The 23313-nt window shown below is 41.2% G+C and overlaps 1 protein-coding gene and 1 pseudogene across 5 annotated transcripts in view; one reads left to right on the top strand and one right to left on the bottom strand.

The window, feature by feature from the left end:
- Nucleotides 1-21574, top strand: part of SPATA18 (spermatogenesis associated 18) — a 36969-nt gene extending 15395 nt beyond the window's left edge. Inside the window, exons 5-13 of one of the 5 annotated variants that reach the window (XR_004819919.1) lie at nucleotides 3793-3888; nucleotides 6786-7037; nucleotides 8641-8911; nucleotides 11227-11385; nucleotides 12213-12388; nucleotides 15382-15581; nucleotides 17294-17377; nucleotides 19877-19922; nucleotides 20221-21574. Coding sequence is in view for 2 of the 5 variants with exons in the window: in XM_035726231.1 (XP_035582124.1) it covers nucleotides 3793-3888; nucleotides 6786-7037; nucleotides 8641-8911; nucleotides 11227-11385; nucleotides 12213-12388; nucleotides 15382-15505; nucleotides 17294-17377; nucleotides 19877-19922; nucleotides 20221-20228 (1216 nt within the window). In the remaining 3 variants the exon portion in view is untranslated. The remainder of the gene's footprint in view (nucleotides 1-3792; nucleotides 3889-6785; nucleotides 7038-8640; nucleotides 8912-11226; nucleotides 11386-12212; nucleotides 12389-15381; nucleotides 15582-17293; nucleotides 17378-19876; nucleotides 19923-20220) is intronic. The other 4 variants (XR_004819920.1, XM_035726231.1, XR_004819921.1 and 1 more) reach the window with 4 other exon arrangements.
- Nucleotides 5493-6738, bottom strand: LOC113924998 (annotated as a pseudogene).
- Nucleotides 21575-23313: the final 1739 nt, after the last annotated feature.

A 23313-nucleotide genomic window follows, 5' to 3' on the forward strand; every position in this document is an offset into this window, starting at 1 on the left:
CCTGTTAACATTTTGGTTTATTTTGCTCCAGACATTTTTCTTTGTGTGTGTTTGCATGTGTGTGTATGTGTGTGTGTGTGCGCGCGCACACACACACACACACACACACACACACAGTTACCTCCACACCCCCCATTCATTTCCAATTGGAATCATTGTCAATGAACAGTTTTGTGGCTGCAACAGTCAACATTTACAAATGTAATGAGCAAAAAAGCACAATTCCTCTGAATTTTTGCAACTTATTTCAACTAATATCAGCTGATTTGGAGTGAGGTGAGGATGATTAAACTTACCACTTCTTTTCTGGTTTACTATATAGTCCTTTTCCTGTAGAGATTCAGTTAGTTTCAAGTTCAAACTTCTGCTAGGGGCTTTTTCCCCCCTCTCCAGGAGTCTCCTCGGTCCTCCCCCTTCCTTAGACTGGCCATCTAGAAGTAGAGGGATGCTTGCGTGCTTATGAGGGGTGACTCAAGCTGGAGAGGAGAGACTTTGGGTCTTGTGCTGCTGTATGGGTTCTTGCTGCCTCGTTTCCAGTTGGGCAGTAGAGTCTTGTGCCAAGGGGTGCTGATCTGTGGCTTGTCTGGTTAAATCTTCTGGAGCATTTGCTGGCAACTGTGGCTAGCCAGGCCCTTCCATTTGCCACTAACTGTGAGGCAGGGCTTCGAGACTTTGCTGGTTCTTGACTTCTATCAGCACCAAGAGGAGCCAGGAATTCCTTCCTACCTCCCTCTTTCATCATTATGGCTCTGTAAATACCCATCAGGAGCATCAGGGGTCAAGGAACTATGACTGCGTATTTTTGTAAAGAAAATTATTTGGAGATAATTTCCAATGCAGAAAATCTGTAAGAATAGTGCTAAGAACACCCATATACACTGTCATGTACCTTTCACACTATTTGCTTTATCATTTGTGTGTATACTATATATGTCTATATATCTATATATCTCCTCCCCTCCCCCCACCAAACCCTGTGCATCTCATTTGACAGTGGCACAGAATGAAGGTGTTTGCTCCTTTACCTTGGATTTCCTAGTTTTGTTTGGTTTTTAACCCACCTGTGGTTATTCTTTTAAGGCGTCAGAAATGATGCTGTCTGTCCCTCGCATTCTATGGTAGCTAGGTCTCTCCTTTCTCTCTTACTCTACCTGCTACCTGCTATGGAATGAGTGGCCCACCAAGGAGATTCCCCATGTCTAACCTTGTGGGGACCAGATTGGTTTTGACTCAGTTACAAATGGGCAAATTCTAATACAGTGCTGAACGGGGACAGGTCTGCCCAAGTTTGATGAATCCTCGAAAAGGAAGATGTCTAGATTTTATACTCGGGATCTGGTTATGAGTCTCTGTGTCTTCATTTCCTATCTCCAATCTATTGGCAAATCTGGTTGAATCTACCTTCTAAACATCTCCCACTCTTGTCCCTTTCTTACTATTCTACCACCATCGCCCAGTTCAAGGCCCTGATTCTTGTTGCCTCAACCAGTTGCCTTCCAACCGGCTACCCTGCTTTCATTCTTGCTCTACTATAATCCATTTCACACATAGAAATTTATAAAGTCAGACCCTGGCTTAAAAGCTGTTAGTAGCCTCCTTTTACACTTAGGAAAAAATTCTAAACTCCTTACCAGGACTCTCGTAGCCCTGTGTGATCTGGCCCTGCCTCTCTCTCCACCCCCACCTCATGCCAGGCTCTCCTCAACTCGTCTGTGGTCCCCTTCCTCACCTTGCAGCCTTTGCCTGTGCTCTCTCAGAAACATGGCAGTCTCTCTCTGGGTCTTTGCATGGCTGGTTCTTTATTATCTTTCAGGTCTCAGCTGAAAGGTGACTTTCTCAGAGTCTTTCTGTGACCATGTACATCGAAAGGTCTTTCCTTCCCCCACTCTGTAGTTCTCTTTCACAGTGATCTGAGAGTAGCCCTTACCACAATTTGGAACTTTAAAATATTGATTCGCAAGTTTCTGATCCACTGGACTAGAAGCCCCAAAGGGTTACTGTCTTGTATCTGTCATTCTGACACTGTTGTATCCCCAGCACCCAACATCATGCCTGCCACATGGTATATCCTCAATGAATGAATAAATCCCTAATAAAAAATAAGTAAAATACATTAACTTGCTATTATTAAAATAATGCTTGGCACATGAATGTACCTCCCTTTCTTCTCTCTATCATTCAAGGGTGCCAAATTAGCATGTACGTTTGGTTATATGTACATGTGTTCACACAGGTGTGCCATATCTTAAGAGAAAAACATAACTACTTTATTCCTGTTCATACTCTCCTTCCTTTCTTGGCCTATTTCCTTCTTTTAATTTTCTACGGTTTTCTCCTGACAAAAATGTTCATTTTTTTCTCCACGTACACTTTAAAAATCCTGTAACATAGTCACCTCTGAATTAAATCACAGCAACTTCCTCTTAATTGCCAGTAGCCCTATTATGAAGTTATTGCTACTTTGGCATTTCTTAAAAGACTTTAGACATTGTGTCCATTCATTTTTCAGCTAAAAAAATCTCCACTGTGTTACAGGCACTATTTTAGGTGTTGGGGATAAAAAGATAAAGAAATAATTCTTGCCCTTAAGTAGCTCACAGGGTATTTGTAATGAGACTGTTAGTGTGAACCAAGTGTTGGAGGTGCTCCGGAGAAGGGGAGACACACTTGGCTTGAGAGAGTCAGGGGTGACATTTGCATGAGCACTCACAGGTTGCGTGGGCACTTGTTAGGGGAGGAGGAGGAGAAGGAGATGGGAAGGAACACTGGGTAATCACACCACCTCTTGCATTGCCTGATTGGCTGGGATCTGTGGGGACTTAGTAGGAATCCTGCTAGCCTATCATTTCTCTATCTGCTTCACTGTCTAGGGGAGGACCCCAGTGTTTGACCTTCCATTCTTCCATCTAAAAGGAAGGAAGAAGACAGGTGTGAGTTTAGATAGCAACTGCACCCTCTCAGCCTCAGATGAGAGCCTGGATAGTACCAGGAGGTAGGGTCCAAGAAGTCAAGAAACCTTTGCCAACCTATGATCTCTTGCTGGACTAGGGCGACTTATTTGAGAACCACGGGTCTCCATCCAATGTCATCCATACACATTCATTTCTTTTTAAATTTTAGATAGACCTAAAGAAATAATATGATTTGTTATGATTTGCCTATAATGAAGAGAGTCCTTGAAACTCACAATGACCTAGCTATGTTGAAAACTCAGGAAAATCATGCTCAATAAGTGGTGGAAGTCATAGGCATGAAATACTTGGTAGTCAGATGTGATTGTGGAAGACTTTCTTTGTAGGTGGGCAAATAATTTTTTCTTTATATTTAGGAAGTCTGGGAAAATTAGGTCAAATGCAACTCTATGGTGCAAAGTAATGAGAATACTGCAGAAAAGGGTATTGGGATATTGCAGAAAATGGAGATTTTATAGGGAGAGGCAGCCTGAAGATTTGGTGTGCTGAGCAGATGAATTAGGAGGGTGAGAAGGAGGACGTGAACAAGTTTCTTTGCCCTTTACATTCTAATGTTAATAATTATTACATAGCTCTTTAGTGGTAGCCACTCTATAATGTCTTCACGTTTGACATTGAGAAAGAATGCTAGCATGCTTTTGCATACAAGCACACCATAATATTTGCAATAGCATCTGATTGGATGCAGATGTCTCATAATTTGATCTTGTTTTTGTTGAACTTCTATATATGCCAAAAGTTCCTGGGAGAACCTATGCCTTGATTTGGAAATTCTGCCAATTTTGGAAAATCTGTCTTTAGTTACTGATTTCTCTTACAGTCTGGCTGAAACTGAAAAGACTCTTGAAGAAACCAAGAACAGATCAGCCATATCCCTTTTGGCTGCAGAGGAGGAAATAAATCAGCTAAGAAAGCAGTAAGCAAAAAAAAAAAAAAAAAAAAAAAAGACAGGATTATTGCAGTCTGCTGATTGATCTTTGAATTTAGCTTTTTGGTACTCCATTATAATATGAAAGAAGCTGTTCACAAAGAGGAAAGGCAGCAATATTTTTATTAATGTTTTGTATAATTTTCTTCTTACTACAAAAACTCTAACTACCTACTATGGAAAAATTTCAAAGTACAACAGAGTATGAGGAACCGAAAAACCCTCTCAAAATTCCAGAGCCAAAAACAATGGATCGTGGATCACCACATCAAAAACTAATGATATATTGTATGGTGACTAACATAACATAATAAAATAAAAAAAAATTCCAGAGCCAGTTATTGTTACCATTTTGCTATGTCTTCCAATTGATACATTAAAAAAATAGAGTTATTACTACAAAATCAGCATAAGTATACAATTTTGGACCCCATCTTTTCACTTAACATTGTTTTTCTCTATTACTAAGAAAAAATACTGCAAGACTTAGTTTTAAATAGAGGCATCATGTTCCATTATTTAGATATTTCCCTAATATTGAACATTTACTTTGATACTGATTTTAAACATTGGAAACAACATTGTGATAATGATTGCAGCAAATGTTAGTTTAAATTTCAGATTATTCTCTAAATATCAATTTCTAGAAGGAGAGCATAAACGCATACTTTAAGGTTATATCTTTCTTGAATTGTTAAAATCAAAGTGTAGTTGACACACAGTGTTCTATTAGTTTCAGATGTACAACATAGTGATTCAGCAACTCTGTACCTTATGCTACGTTCACAAGTGCAGCTCCCATCTGTCACCTTACAATGCCATTACGGTATCAGTGACTATATTCCCTATGCTGTGCCTTTTATTCCTGTGACTTATTTCTTCCATATGCGGAAGCCTATACCTGCCACTCCCCTTCACCCCCTTTGCTCATCCCCCAATATTCTCCCTTCTGACAACCACCAGTTTTTACTCTGTATTTATGGGTCTGTTTCTACTTTTTGTTTGTTGATTCATTTTTTTTAAATTTCACATATAAGTGAAATCTTGTGGTATTTGTTTATCTCTTTCTGACTTATTTCACTTAGAATAATACACCCTAGGTCCATCCATGTTGTCACAGATGGCAAGATCTAGTTCTTTTTTATGGCTGAGTAATATTCCATTGTATGTATATGTATATATATATATATATTGTGTGTGTATACATATATAAATATATATATCATATCACATCATATCACATATACATATATCACATCCTTTCCTTATCCATTCTTCTCTCAGTGGACATGGGTTGCTTCCATATCTTGGCTACTGTAAATAATGTTGCAATAAATATAGAGGCACATATGTCTTTTCAAATTGTATTCTTGTTTTCTTTGGGTAAATATCCAGTAGTGGAATTATTAGATTTCAATATTTAACTTTTTGAGGAAACTCCATACTGTTTTCCAGAGTGGCTGCACCAGCTTGCCTTCCCACCAACAGTGCACGAGGGCTCCCTTTTCCACATCCTCACCAACACTTGTTATTAACAACTTCTTGTCTTTTTCGTTCTAGCTATTCTGACAGGGGTAAGGGGGTATACCTTCATTGATCTTAATTTTGATTTTTCCCCCAAAAAGCAAGTGGGGGTTGTATTAAAACACATGCATGCACGCACACAGACACACACGCACACACACACAAATACCTTTTTGCTGCCTTCACCCATGTTCCATTGTTCTGATTTCTTTGGGAACACCCTCACCATTGTAGCTGGGAGCACTGCTCTGTTTTCCACTTCTATCTCTCCCTCACCATCATTTTCTTTTCTCTCTCTCTCTCTTTTTATTTTTATTTGCATTTATTCTATGCAGAATTTACTTCTGGGTCATAAGTTTTTATTTCTTCAGTTTCTTCTGGGGTATCTTTTTCTTCTGTGCAACCTCCTTTTCTGGTTTAGGGACAGTCTGCTCTTTTTCAGTAAGGACCATCTCCATGTGGCAGGGAGAGCTCATGTAGGGGTTAATCCAACTATGAGCCTTGTAAATTCTTTGCTGCATCTCGAGGGCTTTGTCCACCTGGATGTGCTCAATGACCAGAGAATCGACATCAAAACCCTTAAGTTCAGCATGACTCTCTGCATTTTTAAGCACATGCAGTAAAAACTCAGCACTCTTCCTAGGCCACCGACCCTGTGTGTAGCCCTCCTGTTTGGCCCGGGCACACCTACCAGCTCCACCAGTGTAGCGACCGAATAGCACACATGGCTTCTGCAAAGTGATGTCCTTCAGATACTTGGTGGCTTTTGGGATCTGCATACCCTTGATGGCCTGGGCAGTTTCACGTGTGTTCTTAAAGTGAACACGAAGATTTGAACCTCCTGATTTGCATGATTTTGTAGGGTTTTCTGGGTCAAGCGAATAGCGGGCCATTTTCAGAGGTCACCTCAGGCCGCTTAGGGGAAGGAAGAGTTCTCACCATCATTTTCATCTCTTATTTCCTACTTGATAGACCTTCTCAGATTCTTTGACCCTATAATTGAGTGATTTCCTGTAGCAGCGATTCTGTTCTTTACCGTTTCCAGTGCAGCTTTTAATTCTGCTATTGCATTTTTAGATTCTCTGTGTCCTTCTTAATCTTAGCCCTTACCTTTTCATCTTATATCATTGTCCTTTTCATCACAGCACGTTCTCTTTGTGTGGGTTTGCTCCTGTTTTAGGTAGTCACGCCTCTCTGCATCTTTATAAGGATGCCAAGTTTATTTCAGAAGCTTTGTCTCTAGAATACATTATTTGTATAAATTCACCCTTCCACCTAGTATTGTGGATGTTACTATTACCTTTCCTCCATCCTTCCCTCCTTCTCTTTTCTTTCCTCCTTAATTTTTGTTTTCTGTTCAGGCTTAAATCTCTTCAAGTCCAGGAGGAATCCCGCCACCGAAACGTAGAACACAGAAGCGTGGAGCATCGGTGTGCGGAGCCTAGAACCTCAGAGCCGAGGACCTCTGAGCAGAGGCGGTTGGACCAGTGGGGCATTGACAAGCGGGGCGCAGAGCAGCGGACCGAAGTGGTTTCTGATTATGAGAAACAGCTCCGAACGCTGAAGGACGAGATAGCTGTTTTGTCTGCTGAAAAATCTGTGCTTCAAGGAAGGTCTGACACATTCTCACAGATCTTTTCATTTAAGTTCCTTTCGGTAGTGGTAAAAATGTGGCTTGGAAAAAAAAAATGCAATGACTATCTTGCACCCAAGCCCCCACAATATGGGAAGCTTTGAATTGTAGAGGGATTGTTTTCTCTAACTGCCCCCTTCCAGGGAGAGAAAATACCTCCTGGATTGTCAGTGCTTGGGCACTAATTAATTTGGGGCTGACATGGAAGCCCAAGGAATGAAACTGAGAGATATGTGAGATGAGAGGATAGTTCTTTGGCTTGAAAGCCGATTTGGGTGGGCCTGTCATACATGCATGGTACCCATGCGGGAAGAGTGTCCCATAATAGGAGGATCCTGTTCTCTGAGGCCTGCCAGTGTCCTCTCTGGGATGACTACCTGTCATTTTACTTTCTGTAGCTCATTTTGTTTGATGAAGTGTGTAGGTGAGTGTTCTTGTGACATCCCTCTCTACTGATGGACAGAATGTTAAGGCGGGACATTCGGAGTTACGTGAGGACAGAGCGGGATGTTTCTCTTGGAGCATCTTCCTTGTTCTTTTTAACACCCACCACCTCCCTCAGCCCCACAGCATGCCCGGATCCAAGCTATCAAAGCCACTCCCACCCCTGGTCCCCATTCCCCCAAATGCCACCTTAGCCTTTCATTCCAGGGAGTCACTCTGCCATGTTGTGCTGGTACCAGCTTGTACTGGCTCCCTAGAACTGATTCTGTGCACATCTGCCTCATTCCAAGTTCAGTGTGATGTCACATTCATAGCTCGAACTGGGTTGTGGTGGCAGTGTTTCTCGCACCATGGAAATTGTCAGACTACTGTTGAGGGCTTTTGCTCCGCTCCACCTTCAGAGTGGGCTTTGTAGGAGAACCGTTTGCTTCCTAGTATCTTCTACACTTCCCTCCTTGGGGGCCCATTTCCTTTGATAATTTACTTTGTACTTGATGGCAATACCGTTCATTGATGCTCTGCTTTACAATTCACCAAGCACTTCCACCTCTATTAGCCCACTGGATCTTTCAGACCCTCCCTCCCACCCAGAAATAGGGCGAGCATGTTGTAGGTAAGAACTCAGACTCTGGAGGGGAGAAATGAGCGCGAACGGTCCCACTGCTATAGAACGAGAACGCAGATCTTCTTTCTCACGGTTGAGTGTTCATCCCATATTATACCATAAAGCCTCTGTGATACCTGAGTACCCCAAGGCTGGGGTAAGAAATACTGAGAAGCTGATCTCTTTCCCTCTGGCTTTTGCCAGCAGTGTTACTTTCCTTTTCTGAGCCTCTAGTTCCTTGGCCTTAAAATGGCCAACAATCGATGTTGAGCTCGAAGGGCTGCTTAAAGGATAAAACGAGGTGCGAATTCCCTGTGCAGATATAGAGCGAATGACCGCGTATTTGATGCCCGGCAGAGAGGCCGCGGTGGGCGGGGGGTGGGGGTGGGGGGGTGGGGTGGGGGGGTGGGGGCAGCTGCTTTCTCTGCGTGCAGCAGGGAGCACGGCCCCTGGCAATCACTTGCGGGTCATGGGGCCGGGAATGAGAGAGAAGTGAATCAGAGCGCTTCTCTGGCTGGTTCTTGCTTACCAACAGGTCCGCCCGGAGCCGGACTCCCAGCCCTGGCCCTCGCAGCCACAGCCACAGCCGCAGCCGCAGCCGCTCCACCAGCCCCTCCACCACGGTCGTGAAGATCAGGAGCCCGTCCCCGAATCGTGCCAAAATGTCCAACGTGGCGCGCAAGGCTGCCCTTCTGTCCCGGTTCAGCGACGCCTACTCCCAGGCCCGGCTGGATGCGCAGTGCCTGTTGCGGCGCTGCATCGACAAAGCTGAGACCGTGCAGCGCATCATCTACATCGCCACAGTGGTAGGTGACACTCGTGCGGCTGAGCCCCGCGGGGGGACAGCACGTGCGTCAGCCGAACAGGACAGCCTAGGGGACTGGTTGGTCCTGAGGTCACAGAGGGAGGGTGGGATTTCCCCTTCCTTCCTTCCTTCCTTCCTTCCTTCCTTCCTTCCTTCCTTCCTTCCTTCCTTCCTTCCTTCCTTCCTTCCTTCCCTCCCTCCCTCCTTCCTTCCTTCTTTCCTTCCTTCCTCCCGCTTTCCTTCCTTCCTCCCTCCCTTCCTTCCTTCTTTCCTTCCTTCCTTCTTTCCCTCCTTCCTTCTTTCCTTTCTCCCTTATTTCCTTCCTTCCTTCCTTCCTTCTTTCCTTCACAAATATTTGGTATGGCTAATTTTTTGCAGTCAAGAACTATTCCTATATATCAATATTTATATTGATCAGGCATTTGTTGAAGAAGTACCCATAAATAGAGGATTATCTCAAATGAATATATACTATGTTGATTTTCACTCAGTCTTCCAGTTGATTTCCTTTCCTTCTCAAAAAAAAAAATCAGAAGGCTGTTTTGTGTTAACTCTTCTGTTTATTGAGCTAAGAGTAGTTACTAAAACTGCTAGTATGTGAGCTACTTGAGGATGGCAGATTAAAAGTGCTCATATATAATCCTTAATTCTCAAAGCAAAGGTATTTGTTCTGTGGATACCATACTGAGATACTAAGGGTCCATTTTGAGAAATGAGAACAGTTAATATTTAAAAAGAAAAGGAAACACTGGTATGAGACCAGAATTATCAGAGTCTACTGAACATTATCCTGAATTACTAATTTATTTCAGGACTCAGCAAACTATGACCTATAGGATGTATCTTGTCCTGGTCTGTTATTTCCTTATTTCTAAGGAAAATACCACCTGAGAGCTAAGAATATAAGAATGGTTTTACATTTTTAAATGATTGTAAAAAAAAAATATGACAAGAGACTGTCTGTATTTTAGGCAAGCCTAAAACATTTACTCTCTGGCTTTTTGCAGAAAAAAGTTTACCAGCCATGATTCATTTCATTAAGAAGTTGGTTAAGGTTCTGAAGCCATGCCTTTCATGCATAACTGAGTTTCCTCGGTGCCTGCCACATAACAGGCATTTAATAAATATTTGTTGAATTAATATATGCCAGGAAACATGCCAGATACTTGATATGTGTCTTTGTATAACATAAACACAGATTGATAATTTCATTTCTGGACCAGTAATAATGACATTGTGGTGGGATCATAGCATCAACCAGCACTTTTTATTTTTTTTTTTTATTTTTTTTTTTTTAATTTTTATTGTTATGTTAATCACCATATATTACATCATTAGTTTTTGGTGCAGTGTTCCATGATTCATTGTTTGTTCATAACACCCAGTGCTCCATGCAGAACGTGCCCTCCTCAATACCCATCACCAGGCTAACCCATCCCCCTACCCCCCTCCCCTCTAGAACCCTCAGTTTCTTTTTCAGAGTCCATCATCTCTCATGGTTCGTCTCCCCCTCTGACATACTCCCCTTTTCTTCCTCTTCTGTTATCTTCTTCTTTTTCTTTTTTCTTAAAATATGTTGCGTTATTTGTTTCAGAAGTACAGATCTGTGATTCAACAGTCTTGCACAATTCACAGCGCTCACCGTAGCACATACCCTCCCCAATATCTATCACCCAGCCACCCCATCCCTCCCACCCCCGACCACTCCAGTAACACTCAGTTTGTTTCCTGAGATTAAGAATTCCTCATATCAGTGAGGTCATGTGATACATGTCTTTCTCTGATTGACTTATTTCAACCAGCACTTTTTAAAAAAAGATTTATTTATTTATCCGAGAGAGAAAGAGAAAGAGCACAGGGAGAGAAGCAGACTCTGCTAAGCACAGAGCCCTACATGGGGCTCGATCCCATGACCCTGAGACCATGATCTGAGCCGAAATCAAGAGTCTGACGCTTAACCAACTGAGCCACCCAGGCACCCCTAACCAGCACTTTTTAAGTGTTTATGTAACCACAGATGATCTGTTTCCTTGAACCTCTGCATTGTGCTGCCTCTTGCAGTCAGGATTCCCAGAACAATGATCAACTGTCTTGAAATTAGTGAACGTGCATAGTCATAGATGTGTTTATGTATTTTTTCAAAATTGAGGTATGTATTTTCTCCCAGATTAAAATTAGTTTCGACCAACTGTGTTTAGTGATCAGAAGACACATACGATGTTGAATTTTTGGTGGGTATTCTTTCTTCATTCCTTGCTTTGGATTTCTTTACTCCCCTTCCTCCACCTAATAAATTTGCTGCATTTTTACATGCAGGAGGCGTTCCATGTAGCTAAAATGGCATTCAGACATTTCAAGATCCGCGTGAGGAAATCGTTGACACCATCTCTCGCGGGGTCGAATAACTTTGAGGATGCCGTCTTGGATTATATCATTTGTCATCTCGATCTATATGATTCCCAAAGCAGTGTTAACGTAAGTGTTGGGTCTCTTAGTGGGACTGGTGTGCTACTGCTGCACTTTACATGGAATACTAACACCTCAGAAATCCACCCAGTGCTCAGGGTTGCTTTTATGTAACGGAATAGCAGAAAAGAGCAGCATCCAGTTGACTTTGTAGAACCAGTCATTATTGGCTGTTTCTTAGACATTTTTATGGGGAAAAAATAGTCTGACCTTTATAGTTCTATTCTTTCGATGGGTTCTTAAGATTGGAGATAGAATACCATAGTGCTTAAGAGCAACGGCTTTGGGGAAGGTAGGTATAGATTTGCATCCTGGCTGTGCCACTTACTAGACCGTGCACATTTACTTCACCTGTTTGTGCTTTAGTTTTCCAGCCTTAAAATGGGAGCAACAATGGCCATGACCCCTGCAGAGTTCTTGAGAGGAAAAACAAGCAAGTAATTTGCTTAGCACAAGACTTGGCACGTGTAACAAACACCCAATAAGGGCAAGCTGTTATAATTGCTATTATTCTACACTATGAATGAGTTGGCACTTCCTATAATTGCCCAGAATAGAGAATTGAGGAAATAATAAATAAAACCCACTAAGGATATTTGCTTTGGTTTTTGGGGGGGATTCTCTTGGCCTTTGGCATGCCGTCTGTCCTCTGCATCATCTTTCCTCCTTCCCCATTAGTGAGTCTTTCTCCTCCAGCACATGTGCAGTTTTCCTGGTTTACAACATCTTTACCCATGTACTCTTTCTCCGCCCCCCACCTGACATAACCCCCTTTGGATGTCAGAGCTTCTTGTCACAGTTTGGTAACAAGGTGATGCCATCTTTTTGTTTTTCAGGATGTGATGCGAGCCATGAATGTCAATCCCAAGATTTCATTTCCTCCTGAAGTTGACTTTTGCCTCCTCAGTGACTTCATCCAGGAGATATGTTGCATTGCCTTTGCCATGCAGGCTTTAGACCCACCCCTAGATATTGCATTTGGGGCGGATGGAGAAATTTTTAATGATTGCAAGTAAGAGACATTAGAGCAGAAGCTAAGGGATTTTTTTTTTTTTTAATAATAAATAACCTTTTCTCTATTTCCTGGAAACAATTTAGGGAAAAGAAATCTGGGTGGGGAAATCAACAGACATGACCTGACCTCCAGGCCCTGCCATATACTTTTCTGTGCCACAGGGCCGACCCCTCTCCTGGGGTAGTTTTCTTTCTCAGTCAAACGTGATTCAGAGGTGATGTAATCATTTCCATTGAATGCATTGGTCTTGGGGAAAAATAATGAGTACCTGGAGCCTGTCTGGAACACTAAAAAAACGTGCTACATACATACAAATGTGTATTACTTTTTACTGGTTTCTACTGCAGTATTTAGGCCGGGTTTCTCAAAGTATGGCATAGAGACATCACTTGTGTCAGAATTACTCAAGTCTTGTTAAAGAGGCAGGTTCCTGGATCACACCCCCTGATATTTTATGCAGTAGGTTCGGAGTGGGGCTCAAGAATCTGCCATTTAACAAACACTTAAGTGTTCCTTGTGCACACTAGCATTTGAGACTGTCTAGGACCATTAGATTTCTATCAACTTTTACATGGTAAATGTTTCCTATATAAATTAGCAGGAATCAAATTAATTTAAAACATTTTACTGAAATTTTATGGGCTCTTATGGTACAGCTGGAAATTATTGGGAGGAGGCCAAGCTAGTGGTTAAGAACATTCTGAGGCTTGAGGATCTGGCATCAAGCTGCTCAGGTTCAAATCCCAGCTCTACCACCAATTAGCTCTATAATCTGGGGTATGCTACTTAATTTTTCTGTTCCTTAGTTCCCTCTCTGTCATATGGGGGAAATAATAATACCTATTTCCTAGGGCTGGAGAAGGTAGTCGAACTCATTCAGATAAAGTACTTAGGACACTGCTTGGCATGGGGGCGCCTGGGTGGCTCAGTTGGTTAAGTGGCTGCCTTCGGCTCAGGTCAAGATCTTGGGGTCCTGGGATTGGGCCGCAACATCAGGCTCCCTGCTCATTGGGGAGTCTGCTTCTTCCTCTCCCTCTACTCCTCCCCCCTGCTCGTGCACTTTCTCTCTCTCTCTCTCTCAAATAAATAAATAAAATCTTTTTTTTTTTAAAGGACACTGCTTGGCATGCATTGCACACTCAGGAAATGTTAGCTCTTGGTCTCTGTTCAGTCTATAGAGTTGTGGGGTGGTGGTGGCCCAATATCCCTACAAGCTATTGATGACAGAAGCTACATACATTTCTTTTGCTTATCCAAATCACAATGATGGTGTTTCCAATTGCCTTCTAGCTTGCCGTATTTTCCTGCCGTTGTCCTGTTTCTAGTTTCTTTCAGATCATCGCTCCTAACATGTGTCCACTCATGGAAGAGCTGCAGTTAGAACATTACACTGCAATCGAGCTTTTTGATTTCCTTACAGAACATAGTCTCTTCATCCCCCTTCCTTTATTCCTTTCTCCTTTGGAGAATGCATAGAACCACTCAGAAATGTTCACTTAATTTACTTTATGGAATCTGCACACTTCACAGACCTCTGGGGTCCTCCTGCTTCCATGCCTTCCATCAGACGGAAGTTGTTGCCTCTTGGTGCACTCTGTAGCCTGTATCTCTGAAAGGCTGTAGAGCCGAAACTAGAGCTCCTAATAATGACTATTTGGTTCTACTTCGAGGACTTCATAGAACAAGTTTTTTTTTTAAGACTTTATATATTTATTTGACAGAGAGAGATAGCAAGAGCAGGAACACAAACATGGGGAGTGGGAGAGGGAGAAGCAGGCTTCCTGCGGAGCAGGGAGCCTGATGCGGGGCTTGATCCCAGGACCCTGGGATCATGACCTGAGCCAAAGGCAGATGCTTAACGACTGAGCCACCCAGGTGCCCCATAGAACAAGTTTAATCCTTAAAAAACAAACAAACAAACAAACAAACCCACAAAAAACCCAAACCAAAAAAACCCGACAGCCTTTCACATATTTGAAGCAATTATTCAAATCTTCCTACTTCTGGCCTCATGGCTTTGGGTTTTTCCACATAAAGGGGATTTGAGACTTCCTGATAGATCAGTTTCTTTGGTCTGTGTTCCATGCTCTTCTGAGTATTCCTTTTTAAGTGTCCACAGTAGATGTAGTCCCCTGCTTTGAACGGAGCAGCTTAGAGAGACTAATACCCTTTCCGTTCTTATTCTCTATTAATCCCGCTAATCTGTACTAGTGTTTTCTGTTTTTGTTTTTTGGTTATATAACACTGTTGTTGATCATTCTGAGTTCAACTGAAACCTATTATTCTTACTTGTACTGTGATTAAGCCTTTTATTGCCTCTATCTGTGCAATTATATGCTTTTTGGACTCAATTATAGAACCTCATACATACCCGCACTACATTGTGTCTTATTAGATTCAGCTTATTGTTCCTGTTTGTTGAGCTATTTTTTGATACTGTCCTTTATTTCTCTTTTCCTACCCATCCCTAGCCTTTGAGTGGTTTATCTATAGTTCATGCAGGTCATTGATGAACATGTTACTTATCGAATGATTGAGAGAAAGCTGAATTCAAGGTCTAATTGACTCATTAATTATTTCACTTTGGGTATGATCACTGAACCAGTTTCTAATCCATCTACTTAGGTCAATCATCCACCTCTATTTCTCTTATTTTGCCCACAAAGATAGCATGAGAAATCTTTCAGGGTGCCTCCAGGATTTCAGATGGTCTCCATCTCTAGTGTTTCCCTGACCTGTAACTTGTAATTCTGAGAAGGGAAGGAATGAGTTTAGTCTGACAAAACTTGTTCTGTGTGAGTCCATGTTGGGTCCTTGTTATCACTGATTCCCGTTCTAAGAGCTCACAACCATCTCTTTAGTACCAGAATCAGGATCCATATTCATCTAGACTGAGCATAATAGAAAACGAGAATTTACAGTGATGTCCTCCAGTCACACTACATCCTTGCTTAACTTCTCTTTTTTGTTCTTTTGTGTGTTTAAAATAGGTACCGTCGCAGCTATGACTCTGATTTCACTGCTCCTTTGGTCCTCTATCACGTGTGGCCTGCTCTCATGGAGAATGACTGTGTCATTATGAAGGGAGAAGCTGTCACCAAGAGAGGGGCTTTTGTACGGTGGCCTTGCGTAGTGACAATTCATCCCAAGTGTTTGATTCACAAGTTCGAGAACATTTCTAAACCCAGAGGTTCTATAGAGGAAGTCTAAAGAGTTGCTTGATAAGGCTTCATACAAAGGAGGGGAAACAGACTGGCTGGGAAACAAGAGATTCTTTTCTTTGATTCCTCCACAATTCTTCATAATTTCCTGGCAGTAACTTCTTTGTCTGTTGCTTTATTTATAAGATGGAATAGCCATATTTGGTTCCTCCATCTTAGAAATATGCTATCATATGGGCAAAGCTCTTTGAGCTCATCTTATTGAAGGCCCTCTATAATTCTAAGCATTGGGAAGGGATCAATTAACTTTCGGGAAACAGTTGGCCAAATTTTTACTGACCATTATCCATGTTGGAAATGATGAATGTACTGTTTTTCTCTCCTTGGTATGATGCGTAGGGAGGGGGGAGGGATGAAAAAAAAGAAGGCAGAAGAGGTGGGGAGAGAGTAGCTTATCAGTTTTGGAGGGCTGCTTCCTATATGCATTGGTTGTAGAATGTTTTGGACATGGTAAATAATTGGGCAGCCTTCAAAATGGCGTCGTAACTATGAAAGTTTATTAATGTGTGTGGTGGTGGGGGTTGGGTGGCCACGGGGGCTTGGATATTCTGTGTAGTTCACACAATGGAGTTTTTATCCTGCCCCTCCTAGAAAGAATTAAGTGAATTCTAAATGGAGGCTATTCAGTCCAGCGCAAAGCCACCATCTGGGTGGGCTCAGTTCCTGTTCTCTTTGAACAAGAGAATAGGAAAGTGCTTCAATGGCAGTTTTTCATAATATAAGGAAGAACAGGAGTAGAGTATTTTAAAAGAACTTAAGGGTTTTTGCAGCTGAAACATTCCACTAGAGTGAATAGTATCTCAATAAAATATTTTGTGCTATGAAAGTTGAACCTACAGAAATTGGATTGGGTTGATCTGACAGCCACACATGTTCTATGATGAATGAGCTCATAAAACATGCTTCTTGCTCCTGCAACTCTCACTTTTTGCTAAGAAACTCTAATTGTAGACTCTCTGTAGTGCAATTCGGAAGGGAGGGAGAGGAAATGGCCACTATTCGTATATTCTACATCAAATAAGGCATTTAAACTTCCTTCTTCCTCTCCTCAAGCATATCACCAACATTTACCCCAGCTTAAACTCCTAAAACAAAATGTGAAAATCCTAAAAGGAAGTACTTGGAATAAAGGAAAAAGTTGAATGAAGGGAAATTTGTAAGAAGGATTTTGCTGGTAAAATCTCATTATAGTGAATATCGTTTTCTTAGTCATTAATTTAGTTAATAGATGGGCAACAATGGTGACCCCCTCCCTCCCTCCCTCATTCATTAATTCATTTCATTCAACAATATTTTTATGACCCAAGCACTGTGTTTAGGTGCTGGGGATTCAGCAATGAACAAAAGAGACCCAAATCCCTGCCCACATGGGGCTTACATTTTCTGACACTTGCAAGCTGGAATTTAATTTCTAACAATTTACACATCAAAACAAAATTCTAGCACCAAGATTTTGAATATTCCAATGTTCACTGTCATGGGATTTTATCTGAGAAATACCCTAAAGTTATTGTCAAATATTGGGCAGCTGTAAGATGTGAAAAGTGTGTCTCACGCTGATTAATGCCCAGTAATGGGCCAAGTGTAATCGTATCAGCAAAACCTCTCATTCTTTAGGATATGCATATTGTTTTAAGTCATGTGAACTTTCACAAACTGCTATTTCTCTCTCTTCTTTTAGTGGAATTCAGTGCGATCTGTAAGTCGATGTCGAAGCAGGAGTTTAAGTCCCATCTGCCCCCGTAGCCGTATTGGTTTAAGCACGGTATATATCTAATAATTTTTACACAAAGCATCTTCTAGTTGACACTCTTATCTCCAATAGTCACCTATGCAAGAGGTGATTATAAGCCTGTAGGTAGAAAGAGAACCTGTTGCAATAACCCTAAACTGATTTTTATGCTCCCTTGCTAAGGAACTTGTCGTTCTAGAAAGAAGTAGAGGTTGTGTTTTTCTTAATTACTTTGAAGAACAATAGACTTGACATATTTCATAGTTTTATTTTTGTTTTAGAATGAAAATGGGCAACAGATATAGTCTTCCGAACAGAGGATGGGAGTGACCTAAACACAGGTCCTTGGTTACTCTTCAACGTATTGCATGAGTTTAGAGAAATTGCTCAAATGGTCTGGATTTCAATACTGTATAAAGGGCATTGCAGGCATTAATTTTTCCTCCATGCTTCAAAGTAGGAAGAGTAACACTGGTCTCCTTGTGTATTAGTTCTTGGGAGGACTAGTACCTCTGTCAAAAAAAAAAAAATAACAGCAAAAACATTTCTGAAAACCAAAAACATTATTAAGAGTCACCACTGTTGATTTATTCAACAAATAATATTTAGTCCATGCCTTTTGAATACAGGACTGGTCCAAGACATCTGGACACCAGATAGGATAACAATTTGCTGTTCCTTTGAATAAAAATTCTTGAAATATTTGCTCAGTCTTGTTTTAGGGAGAGTAGTGGAGGAGAACAACAGCTAGGGCTCCACTTCTCTGAAATTATCTCCAGTAATGCAACTCTAGCTATAAACTTCTGAAACTCCCTCTGTAAAACAAAATAAAAAACAACTGCCCCCCCGCCCCCCCGCTAATAAGGTCTACTTTTCTGAGTTTAGTGAGCATCTATTACTTCAGCGTGCTCTTTATCAAATATTCCTTCCTTTGCTAATGGATGCTCAATTTGCAGAGGGGGGGGGGGACACAAGTATGATGAAAACACGGTTTCTTCCCTGAATGGGTTTCAATACAGGAAGATCAATATGATTTAAACAAAGTAACTGAGTATGGTATATGCCACCGTCCATACAAGAGGCATGAAGGACTAGAGCCATGAAAGGAGGTAGGCACTTTTTCTGGACTTGGTAGTGAGGAAGGGGTTCATGGGCGAGTTGGTACTTGATTTGGCTTTTTAGAATGGATGGAATTTCAATGAGCTGGGAAATTAAGGAGGAATATCCAGAAAAAGGAAATAGCCCTAGAATGGAAAACATAAATCTGACACAGATCTTTTGCTCTTAGAGATTTTAATATACTTACTTATCCATATTCATGAATAAGCATTTACAGTGGGTAAAAGTAAAAGGATAGTGCATTTAGTGGACTGAAAAATAAAAAAGAAATCTTGAGAATTTTATCCTGGAAAAGTCACAATCTCCTTATTCTAAGAGGACATGGCTTATCAAAGAGCAATATTAGACACCTATAGTGCTCACAGACATGGCAAAATTTTCCTCTGGACTCTCACTGGAAGGCTTATTGGTGGGCAGTGTCCCTCTAATAAAGCCCTTATGCATGTTTCACACCCCTTCTTTCTCTTTCCTGCTTTGTGCCCAAGGAGAACCAAAAAATTCAAACATTAGAGGGAATAAAATACATTCTTTTTTTCTTTTTCTTTTTTTTTTTTTAAGTAGGCTCCACGCCCAGTGTGGAGCTTGAACTCATGAACCTGAGATCGAGGGTTGCATGCTCTACTGACTGAGCCAGCCAGGCGCCCCTAAAATATATTATTGACGGTGAAACCGCTGCCCACTCTCTGTCCCTTTCCACCGTGCTCTCCTTACAGTGATTGGGTACACCTGCAAAATAAAATACAAATATTTTTAGTCTGTTTTTTTTTGGCTTATTTGAGGTCTTGATGCATCCAGAACAGCTTTCATCTTTGTTAGTGTCTATTTATCTAAAGTTTTTGAAAGCTCAGAGCAAGAATGTTGCTTGTAGTCAGTTATTTCTGAAACATAACAGGTTTGTAGGTATAGGGTGGTGGCTTTTGCTTAGTGAAAGCAAAGGTGAGATTTGGAAAATGATTCTTTTCTGGCTCCCCAGGGACACTCCTTCGTAGGACAGCGTTTTGGACACATGACATCATTCATATAAGAATCTGATAGAGAGTATTTGATCATTTTAGCTTTAATTGGTTAATTGTACTACTACTACTAATTATTTTCTGGAAAGCATTGAATTCAGTATGGCCACTGAACATCCAATCTCAAAGTCTTCAGCAACTATCAAAACAAACAAGCAAACAAACTTAAGCCACTGAGCCCAGATTTTAATGAATGACATGATTTAAACCAAATTGATCGCCCATTTACTTCAGGACGTATAGGAGGAATCGCATTGCTCAACCTCAGGGTTGGCATCATAGTTGTAAAGTGCCTCAGAACAACTACCATTTAGCTGGTTTTAGGAATAAAACGTCAAAGGGAGTCATTCTTTGAGGTCCATCTACTGTGTCATTCACATTCCTCCTTTGTATTTTCCAGATATCTCGAAGCCGGAGCCCTTCTCCAATAAGATGTGGATTGCCGAGTAAGTGGGATGGTTTAGATGGCTTTTTAATGCTCTTTTAACACTCAGCCCTGTGCAGCAAAATGAATGTTTCACCTCCCAGGGAACATCTCTGACCTCCACCTCACACCTTCATTTCTGGGCCCTCCTGTTGATGGTGCCCAAGCGGGTCCCATGGGTGACATGGGAGGAGCCTCTCTGATTGAGAGGTTTTTTTTCGATGTAAACCCAGATTGACCACCCCAGTTTCATTTACGTCCTTCGAAAAGAAAGTCTAAGAAAGTGACCATAATCATGAACTGTTTGTTTTTCTCCCTAGGGTTTTAAAGCCAGCAGACATGTCCTTTTGCTACAGTACATCTGCACCAGCTAACTTCCCCAGTGCCTGTCTCCTGTGCTTGCCTCAGAACTCACTTAAGATAATGTGAAAACGCAATTCTGTGTATCACTCCACCTGGAGAGTTAAATGTTTTGGCTTAGCGTGTTTGTAACCTCAGATATATTGCATTTTATTTTATAGATACAAATTCCATTACTTTGTTAAAAACAACTGCATAGGTGTTTAGGATCATATTCATTTGAAGCAAAGTCCCTCAGGGTTTTCATCCTCAAATACTAGGCTCTTTTATGGCAACTGTAGAAACTTAAGTGGAAAATCTTTACCACGTGGAGTTCAAAAGACAGAGTCAGTTTAGCTTACAGATGGATCATAAATATTATAATTGCTGGTATTAGCTTAAAGCTTGAATACGATATTGAGTGTTATAATTTTCTTGTTTGGAAGACAGCCCTAATCCCAGGCGGGGGAACTTGTCCTGGTAGCAGTACTTCAGGCTACACGTAGTTGGTGTTGATTTCAGAGAATAGAGTTCACTGGCTTGCTTCTCTTTTCCTGCTTTGAGAATGCCCTGTTCGGTTGAGTTGGGTACCAATGCCAAAGCTACTTACCTGACAGAATGTTCTTGCTTCATAAATGCACAGAAGTGATTTGGCTAGAAGCCAGCTTTGAGAGAAATGGTAATTACCTTGTGTTTATCTTGTGGGGATGTTTCATACAGTTTTAATGTACATGTTACATATAGAAGCAACCTGGACATGTGCTTTATCTATTCCACCTAGTTGTTTGCAAACTCAGACCTCCTAAGAACTGCATCTGACTAAAAATACCTAAATGTGGGGCTTAAAATTAGGGGTACCATTTATTGATTTAAATTGAGCGAAAATACCTTGATTTCTTGACTGTGAAGGACTGTTGAAAAAGTTCAAGTTCAACGTAATAATGGAATGTATCTTTCCCAAGATATGTAATGTTTTGTCTGTTCCCCCCCTCCCCCTTACCACTTTAATATGGTCTTAAACACAAGCCTTACAAATGACTGCTCTCTCTGTGTGCCTTTTGGAGAGAAACTCTGAATTGGCCACAGCTTTGTCTGCGCTCAGTGCCCAAACTAGCACCTAGTGCCTTGTAGGTGAAAAAACAAAAAACAAAAAACAAAAAACCAACCAACCAAACAAACCCAAAGCAAAAACTTCTCTAAACCATCTTATCCCAGTAGTGCAATTGCTGGGTCATTGGGTAGCTCTATTTTTTTTTTTTTGAGACACCTCCACAGTGTTTTCCAAAGTGGTTGTACCAACTCGCAATTGCACTACAGGGTATTTACCCCAAAGACACAGATGTAGTGAAAAGAAGGGCCATATGCACCCCAATGTTCATAGCAGCAATGTCCGCAATAGCCAAACTGTGGAAAGAGTTTGCCGAGATGCTCTTCAGCAGATGAATGGATAAAAAAGATGTGGTCCATATCTACAATGGAATATGACTCAGCCATCAGAAAGGATGAATACCCAACTTTTACATCAACATGGATGGGACTGGAGGAGATTATGCTAAGTGAAATAAGTCAAGCAGAGAAAGTCAATTATCGTATGGTTTCACTTATTTGTGGAACATAAGGAATAGCAGGGAGGACATTAGGAGAAGGAAGGGAAAAATGAAGGGGGAGAATCGGAGTGAGAGACGAACCATGAGAGACTGTGGACTCTGAGAAACAAACTGAGGGTTCTAGAGGGGAGGGGGTGGGGGGATGGGTTAGCCTGGTGATGGGTATTAAGGAGGGCACGTACTGCATGGAGCACTGGGTGTTATATGCAAACAATGAATCGTGGATCACTACATCAAAAACTAATAATGTATTGTATGGTGACTAACATAACATAATAAAATAAAATAAAAAAAATAAACCATCTTATCCCTTGTGCTGGTAGCTAGACACGAGGAGAGACCTCCTCCATCCCTGTCCCTTGGGTCTAATGGTCACCAACTTTATTCTGAAGTGTGAGGTTGATTTTTCTACCCCTGTGTATTTTTACATAGTCATCACATTGAGGCAACGCAGCTGCTGGAAGGAGGACTCAGTGTTTAGGTAGTTCCAGTTCTGACTTGGTCATCAGTTTGCTTTGCGGCCTAGAGCAAAAGTTACTCCACCGCTCTGAGTCTCAGTTTTATTTTAGAGTGCATAGGTTGGAGGAGATTAGTTGTTCTCTCAACCCTCCCAGATTCAGTGCCCCTTTATGACAAATATTCTGATTATTGTGACATAAAATTCAATGTTATAAGACCCAAATGCATACATACTTTTAAACAATGAGTATAGTATCCTAACTTTAATACAAAGCAGAAAAAAGGAAAAACAGTTTTTAATAACATGTATTTCAGTAAGAAGGCTTCGGTGTTGCCATCCTAGGTGATAAGATCAAGTCGTCAGATGCTTACACCTGTAGGTAGTCATGAGCTACAAATGCAGGCCAATGTGCATTGTATTGGCAATATCACAAACAGTGTTGGATATGATATTCTGAAATGATGGACAATTCCTGATAAAGTTTTGAACAAAATCTTAGTCATGCCTTGATTTACATAGTAAGCGCATCTCTGGAAAAGTTGGTGTGCGTTGAACCCATGCAACTATTACTTTGTGTTCTATGTTAAAAAACATTTTCTAAAATCTAAGCAATGATAATTCATTTTTAGGAGTTGGATGGGGGAACACATGCCCTGATTTGGAAAATGTTCACACATAGCTCAGTTGCTCAGTTTATTTTCTCTGTACCCTGTCTGGTCAGTTGTCATCTCTCAAGTCTCTGATTTGAACTGTAACCACATAGGGAATAATGGCGAAGTGTCTCGAATAATTTTTGGAAAGCATCCGCAAAAGCAAAGGAGGCTGACCTAGACTCATCTCATCTGGGCATGCACCTTAACCTTAGTAACTTTGAAGTATGAAAAGCTCCTACTTTGTAAACTGGTAAATGTCAATTCTATATTATTGGCTCAACATCTAACAATAAAATCAAGAAAAAGAGTGCTTCTATATCTGCAGGTTCTTTGCAATGAGATGCTTTCTTTCCA

This window comes from Zalophus californianus, chromosome 2 (genome assembly GCF_009762305.2).
Source record: "Zalophus californianus isolate mZalCal1 chromosome 2, mZalCal1.pri.v2, whole genome shotgun sequence".
NCBI lineage: Eukaryota > Metazoa > Chordata > Mammalia > Carnivora > Otariidae > Zalophus > Zalophus californianus.